At 38.1% G+C, this 8,495-nt stretch overlaps 1 protein-coding gene across 1 annotated transcript in view; it reads right to left on the bottom strand.

The window, feature by feature from the left end:
- Window positions 1–4,784, bottom strand: part of LOC110463555 (acetylcholine receptor subunit beta-type unc-29-like) — a 22,486-nt gene extending 17,702 nt beyond the window's left edge. Inside the window, exons 1-3 of the mRNA XM_021518221.1 lie at window positions 4,725–4,784; window positions 3,932–3,952; window positions 1,263–2,306 (exon numbers count right to left, since the gene is read on the bottom strand). Coding sequence (XP_021373896.1) covers window positions 1,263–2,306; window positions 3,932–3,952; window positions 4,725–4,784 — 1,125 coding nt within the window. The remainder of the gene's footprint in view (window positions 1–1,262; window positions 2,307–3,931; window positions 3,953–4,724) is intronic.
- Between the last annotated feature and the right edge of the window lie 3,711 nt (window positions 4,785–8,495).

The following is an 8,495-nucleotide window of genomic DNA, read 5'->3' as shown; positions in this document are numbered from 1 at the left end:
CTGGACTATTAGTCCCCGAGGTCCACTGTAACCTTGTAGCTGGACTATTAGTCCCCGAGGTCCACTGTAACCTTGTAGCTGGACTATTAGTCCCCGAGGTCGTCTGTAACCTTGTAACTGGACTATTAGTCCCCGAGGTCGGCTGTAACCTTGTAACTTGTTTCTGCGTCGAGAAATATTTTTTATAATTAATGCTTTCTTTCTCAGTATTTATTCAAATTATTGAATATGATACATATAACAGAAAAAATATCTCAGATATTGCTGTCTATTCTGTCGAGTCATCATATATTAAAATAATTACTTTTAACTGGATTGCACACGTAGGATGATGATGAAGTTACAGCATGGCTATTGTACTTCTTGTGGCCAGATGTTTTAAAGCAAAGCAGAATTTCAATACAAATATTCACATTCAAACAATTTGAATTTCCCTCGAATATGAATTCCAACGATTTCATGGTACTTCCTATGTACGCCAAATTTTCTACAAAACAAATCACAACAACAACTATATAGCATTACTAATATACAATGTCAAGTGTATATTTGAGCTAAATGTTCATACTGAATTCTCGCGGAAATGTAAGGAAATGAAAAAAAAATCGTTGAACTTTGATTTGTATATCTGTAAGTAAGAGGGAGACTACTTATTAAGCAGAAATGGCCTATTATATTGTCACGACACGTCTACATTAGCTAAATCACACTTATAATTCATTGAAACAGGTCATTTCATTACATTCAAGAAACAAGTGGGTGAAGATTTCGTTAAATACGATGCTGGCGTGTTAACTTATTTAACTCGGTGTAAGCACTTCTTGATATGTACATAATAAACACATATATTCATTTACCATGAATATTACATGTCTAATAACTTAACACATTTTAGAAAGAAAATATTTATAAGGTGAAGAACGGCTTTATTTTAGAACAACTATTGTATATTCAATCTTAATATGCAATGAATATATCTAATATTTATTCTGAAGCAATCGTGTTGACTTTTTTAGGAATCGATGAAATGTGAAATGTTAAAAAGCGGACCACAACCATTTAAAATGCATGGTACGTCAAGACTTAACGTTAACTTGTTACAAATTTACAAAATCATTATCTCTGATGCGAGTATCGGAATATTTTTACACCGATTTATTCATAGCAAGCGCATGCGTAAGTGACATCACAAATAGAATAGTTAAAAATATAAAAAACAGAAGTTTGTCAAGTTTAGGCAGAATATGCTTCAACAGTGTTACTTCCATGTCTGTCGTAGTAGATATGATATCGGAGTCGTAGGCCTCCGCATTGGACATGTCGTCTTTAACAGGATGCGTTTTTCTTTTGTCTTTTTTGTGAAAACACAATGAAATGTTTAAGAGACAGTTAGATATGACAAAATCTCCGTGATCAAGATAGAGTCTCACTTGAATGACGGTTATTATAAGGATTAAAACACTTTGCGCCAAAAGACATATGAGATAAATTGTCAAGTAGGGCGTTTCCAAGGAAGTGTGCGGTAATTCCGAGCTTATTGTCCCTAGAAAAACTGTGTAGGACAAGAAAATAGTCACACAGTAGGAGTTCTTTTCTCCGGAAGACAGTGGAATGAGAAAAACACAGATATTTAACAATCCCAACATCACCACTGGTACAATTGTAATGTATATTACAAACTTTGGGCGCCTCGACAACGTTAAATAGATAGTTAATCTGCTGGTTCTACTTGGTGTTGATGACTGAACATATTTGGTGGCAACCAGATCCCATTCACCATTTTCGTTATACTCTCCAAGATTCACCGTGCTATTCTTTGGTTTTAGGACGACTTCGTTAATACCCAAATCCCATATCTCAATGGACATCTTACAATTCTGGATGTCGAATGGATAGTATTTGATGTGGATTTCACAAGTCACGGCAAATCCACCTCCGGGATACCAATACACATACCCTTCCTCATTCACAATGGCTTTGGTTTCAATCAGGTCCAGCCTAGAGATCCCTTCGTATGCATTTGTCAGTGCAATTGTTGGCAACCAGATTGTCTTGCTATCTAAGGAAACTTCAAAAACGCCTCCGTGACCAGTACTATCCCATACGAGGTATTCATCGTTCCAAATAACCCCAAACCAGCCAGACACGACCATTTTCTGAGACCGTACATTTACTTCATTTATTGAATGCAAATGAAACTCAAGTGTAGTCTCCAACTGGGAGCCCTGGTTCTTCATAGGTCGAACGCGTTTGTCGTACCCGTGGTATACATCGGTCAGTAATTGTTTTACGTCGTCTCCTGTTGGCTGTGAAAGGGCCAGATTACATGTTAGCAACAGGACAAAAATAGAAATTGTCTGAATTCCCATGATGATAATGAGTGGTATGGAAAACAATAAATAAGTTTAAATTCAATACCAATAAGGATGTCCGATAAATGAGTGCGTTGATATCAGATAGTAAACTTACAAAGTCTCATCAGGTCTGCTACTTGCCAAGTGATTTTGCAATCAGCACAATGTTCTTCTCCTCCTTGAAAGTTTTACAGCATATTTCTTGTTGAGAAATGATAAATATTCTTCCAAGACTCCACGAATGACAACAGAAATAAATCAATTCAGCAACATCAGGAAGAACTAGAGTTGTCGACTTATTTATGGTGGCGGCAGTATGGAACTAGATTCTGGCCAATAAGATTTGCGCTGGTGCCGTGTTGTAACGCAAGTATAATTCATCGATGGATAATGGACACACCTGTTAAATACATATAAAAGTTATGCAAAACTGAAACTACGAAATGCTAGTGCTTGCTAACCAAAATATCGTGAATGCTAATTTGAGCGATTGTGTCATACCTTTAAACTGTTGACGAGCATTTGTTCCTTGATTTATATCATATTTAAATAGGATTATATATATAATATATATTCATGTGTTATGTCCTTCTTCGAGAAGCAATGCGATTTAAATCTGTAAGGTTTGACAATATACGTTTAGATCTGAACAGGGTTGAGTTCATGGTTTTTAATTTGAAATGCATTGCTTTATGGTTGTTTTTTTTTCATTATTTCCCGTATTTTTTTCTAATATTTATTTAATATTTTAAAATAGCAATCAACATATGAAATAAGCGAAATGAATTGCTCCGTGCATTTGAAAAAAATAAATCCTGTTAAAATATATATCGTTAGCATTTTATTCAACGTTTTATCATTTGTTTCAAAAATGCATTCTCCGATTCTTTTATGATAAAACAATCTATCTGGCTGCCTTAAGTTATACATGTGGTGAAATATAGCCAGAATCAGTTGAAATGTTTTATCAAATTCAATTAAAATATTATTAAACATTGATTATATGTAATGACTTCAAAATGACAGTCTTCAACCAACTTTCTTATATGCGTTTTTGGGTAGAAATATCAGTCAATTCTGATTAACCGTATGAGGAACACGTTTGCATATTTTTTTTTTATATGGAACAGTTATTTTGTGATTTATTTCTGCATCCATGACAAAATCAGAATTCTTCTTCTTTGAATACTCTTTTCGGTATGCTGATGTTGATAACAAGTTCAATTACCAAATTGGTTATTTTGTGTTTTTATAACTTTATTCATGTCTTGTTTTCTTTATAAATGAAACAGAGAAAAACAGATACTGAATTTTTGTTCTGATTTTAAAGCATATCATTTCGGCTGGCTGGGAGCAAGTTGTTAAAGTATATCCGAATAGCTAGTGTTATGCTTAAACATCAGCATCAGAATTCGCGATTTTTTTTCTAAACTTCTTTGGTTATATAGATATAAATTAAAATGGAAGATGATGCAAACAGTATTTCATAAGTTAACGCTTCAAAACACCCAAAGATACCAAAACTTTTGCTTCATTACAAATGGTGGTAAAACAATATATATAAAAGATATACCTACCTTGGCTGACTGGTCTGCAGACTGGAATGAATAACAAACGTATACGACAGCCCTTTTAGCAGAGTAATAATATCGATTACGATGTAAAACATGATTTCATCCCGGCAGTAAATCCACTGGGACGACTTGATTTAATTGCGGTTGTCAGTAAATAAATAGAACATAATAGTTTCCAGGTATAGTACTTTTGATTGAAATTGAAGCATAGCCAAAATACATATACTCTATCATCACGTTAATACTTACCTCAACGTTAAAACTATAATTTGCAATCGAATGAATCAATGTCGATAAAACTAAAGCAAATATATGCAAATGACATTCGGATTTAGAGGCACTAACAAACTTGTCTTTCGGAAGAGATACTGAGTAAGGAAACATCTATTATTTAGAACAATATTTCTCGACGCAGAGAGCCAAACATAGTAAACATTGTACTACACCATATGATCCTTCCATCCATTAGGACTCGTCAGTAGTAATGAAGGGGGGGGGGGGATCCAATGTCTGAAGTGAAACGATTGAGTTCCCTACCATGGCTGAGCATCAAGAGACGAACACAATCATGATATTATGATTGACTGATGGGTCTTGCCCCACTCCTTGGAACTTCATTCTTGAGCCATAACTTTAAAACGATTGAGATCCCACCCCATAACCATATATACCATTGCTGGGCAACAAAAGACGAACACCATTATGATATTAGTATTGACTCTTGTGGTGCATTTGGGACCTCTGGGCCATAACTTTGAAATGGTTGAGATCCTGAACCCAAACAATGATTGCTTACAGATGATGGTAATTTTGCATCTTGTGACGTCCTTGACTTGTAGTCCGTCACTGCTGTCATTCTAGTCGCGAAGCCTCATTTGACGTCATCAGGTGATGGCCAGCCCTCTTCAGATGTTTCGACCCTTAATCACTACATCCTCCGGCTGGTGGGTCAGCAATGGTGGCCAAACCACTACTCGTCTATGTCGGCTTCCACATCGGCTCTTCTCTTTTGTGCCATAGCCAGCACGATGCTCTCTCTGCAGCTTGTCCCAATCGTCTGATGGCGGTAGCTCTCCCAGTGAGTCCTGTCGACTGAAGTGTCCTCCACACTGACTGTGCGGGGAAACCTCTACAGCCAACCTCCACTGGAAAGAGCCATACTGTACATCCTCTGCTCCTGCACTTTTCCATCAGCTCATCATACTTGGCTTTCTTCCTCTCGTGAGCTTCATCGCAGCCTTCCTCCCATGATACGGTGAGATCCATGGCGATGAGGTGTCTGGATTGTTCTGTCCATATTGCCATGTCAGGCCTCAGTGTTGTTTCCACTATTCCTGGAAACACAAGCTTCCTGTCAAGGTCAACCTTCATCTCCCATGTTGGCGCCCGTTCCAAGATGGATGAGGTGCTTCGAGGCTTCACTGTGGCTTTCTCCACTGGTTTCACAAACTTGATACCAGCGTGGTTTGTTCTTACACCAGCTCATTTCTTCCTTCTCTCCACTTCAAGGATATCTGCTAGGACCCGCAAGACGTTGTCGTGCCTCCATCGGTATCTACCCTGTCGTAGTGCTTCTTTGCAACCAGACAAGATATGAGCCATTGTTCCTCTTCCTCCGCGTAGCTTGCAGCAAGGATCCTCCGTCAATCCCCACATGCAGGTTAACAGGAGATGGTAGCGTGTTATACACGGATCGTAGCAGAAATGATAACCGGAAGGGCTCCATTCTCCATATTTCAGCCCACGTCATCTTCCCCTCTGGGAGATTCCATCTGGTCCACGCTCCCTGTTTGCGGAGTTCCACATATTTCCCTCTCCTCCTTTCCTCCTCAATCCTTCTGATTTCTTTCTTCTCCATTTGCCGTCTTGCTTGGGTATTTGCTTTCTCCCACTGCTGGAAATGAGAGAAGCCAACTCCTTGTCTTCCGACGCAGGTGTTCCCGATGATATCCTTCAACTCGAGCATACTCTCTGCTTCACCAACTGCAGTGCTTGCTTACCACTTTCTCCCTGTTCTTGTCTGTATTACTGCCTCGCTGATTTTCACGTCTTTGTAGTCCCTCAGAGTCATCACCAGCCTGCATTTTGCTACCTTGAACTCTTCAACGACCGATTTGAATGGTAGTTGTAGTTCGGCCGAACAACTGTACAGCCCAACTGATGTGAAACTTGGTGGGATATACATGTATACCATTGCAGGACATACAGATCCAGGTGAGAGATACAGGCCCTCTTTGCCTCTTATTTATGAATACCAAATCATTTGGCCCAATAAATAGTTTCAGTTGTCCAATACTCCATGGTACGGACTGCATGCTAATGGACGAATCGACTAATTGCAATACTTTTAGTGTAATGCGATATCCTGAGCATTGTAAAACAATCATCCGATGGTGAGATGTCGAGTTTTCTGTAATTTTCATTTTACGGGAAATAACAGCTATCATTTTAAAGGACTTTTGTTTGTCCCGGCATGAAGACAAAGGTTACATTAATTAACTTAGCAACTGAACATATTCATAACAATGAACATTACATGATATTTCTTTTTCTGAGTAATGTACAGAAATACAATGAAAGTGGAAAGATTCCTATAAACCCCCTAAACGTTAGAAATTTATAATGTTTGGATACAATAGATACCATCAATCTATAAACTAGTATTTTTGGTAAGCCTACCAAGTACAAATTCATTCCGGCTTCAAGGTTAGAGCCGACCTCGCGGACCAATAGTCCACCAGTAGATATAAGGTTACAGCCGATCGCGGGGACTTATAATCCAGCTACAAGGTTACAGCCGATCACGGGGACTGATAGTCCATCTACAAGGTGACAGCCGACCTCAGGGAACTGATAGGTCATCTACAAGGTTACAGCCGACCTCAGGGACTGATAGTCGAGTTACAAGGTTACAGCCGATCTCGGGGACTGATAGTCCATCTACAAGGTTACAGCCGACCTCAGGGTCTGATAGTCGAGCTACAAGGTTACAGCCGATTTTGGGGACTGATATTCCAGCTTCAAGGTTACAGCCGACCTCTGGGACTAATATTCAAGCTACAAGGTTACAGCCGACCTTGGGTACTAATAGTCCAGCTACAAGGTTACAGCCGACCACGGGGACAAATAACCCACATCAGAGTTCACCACTTGTTCGTTGGATACTTACTATTACGAAGTAAGGGACACGATTTACTGTGACAAGTGGACATGACATAATTAATGTACATAGGTGTATATAAATATGTTTTTACATAAAGAATTAAAATGTATAATTGTTTTTATTGTCGTGTATGAGCCTGTTGTTGCGGATGGCCCTGAAGGATCCAAAATGGACGGCACTGAGGCAGCCATGAGTTGTCTAGAGGGTAGGTTGAAGGACAGATATATTTGCATTGCAGCAAAAGGGACTCGTCTTGCAAATAAGATTATATATTGCCAATGTGTAATGTTTTATTATGACGTCATCGTATTATGGTTTTGTTGTAAACTTTGTGCACAATTATTATGTCACAAATGTCACTTTTATTCACATTAAGAACTTGCTCAGTGAGTTCATTATGGTCTTTTTTCGTTATGCACAGCAAAGACGGCGAGGGGATGGATCATATTTCGATAAGACACGGTCACAACGTTATTTTTATTTTCTGCAGTCACATAGAATAAAGTTAAGACAATTGCGTTTTGGACACATTGTAGCTGATGGAGAGATAAAGTACTTGGGATATTCATGGTGTTGTGTTTTATGTTTTTATCTTGGCATGACCCCTTGTTTTTCACAGTCAATATTTTTCACTACGAACAGTTCTATAGTGGTTATTGTTCTTTGTCTTGTATTTTAGTATAAAGTAATGGTTTGATGTTTGGGTTTTAACGAAGGGACGGATTGCCCCAAAAACTGTAATGTGTGCCCTGTGGCAATAACTTATATACTAATGTATCGCCTAGTATCGATAGTACGTATCCAACAAACCTGCGGTTATTCGTGTCTAGTGATTGTATTGATTCATACTCTCAATACTACTCACTCATAGACTTATTTAACACTCTTGAGCGCTGTTGACCTCGTCTGAAAGATTTTACATACTGCTTAATCAAACTAGCAACTGTTGCAACGTCATGTTTTATAACGTCACCGAAAGGATCGCTCCAGCAAGGAACGCTATAGCGAAGTATCAGTGATCCTTAGCTCTTTCATTTGGATATGCCAACGCTATTCTAGTGATGTATCTTTATTTGATGAAAAATAGGGGGTTTATAAAAAAAATTCTAGATTCACACAATTTCCCGTTGTATAGCTAAACAAATCAAGATCAAAATTTAGTTTCTAAATTTATCACGATGATCGGTGAGCTAGATACGTTTGACAACATAGAAAACAGATTACGACCGTTTTAAACTTTTTTTGCCCAATCGCATTATGCAACCAAAAAACCTTAGGATAAGGGATTTAAAACGGAATGTCATGATCGAAATAATGTAATCATTTTTGCTTCCCTTTTACAATTTATATGACTTTAATTTAACATCAAGCATTGAAAGATAGAACAGAAAAGCTCAGTTTTAA

The sequence above is a fragment of the Mizuhopecten yessoensis genome, unplaced genomic scaffold (assembly GCF_002113885.1).
Source record: "Mizuhopecten yessoensis strain PY_sf001 unplaced genomic scaffold, ASM211388v2 scaffold10917, whole genome shotgun sequence".
NCBI lineage: Eukaryota > Metazoa > Mollusca > Bivalvia > Pectinida > Pectinidae > Mizuhopecten > Mizuhopecten yessoensis.
Note: the sequence above shows the minus strand (reverse complement) of the source record. Positions and strands in the feature narration are given on the sequence as shown.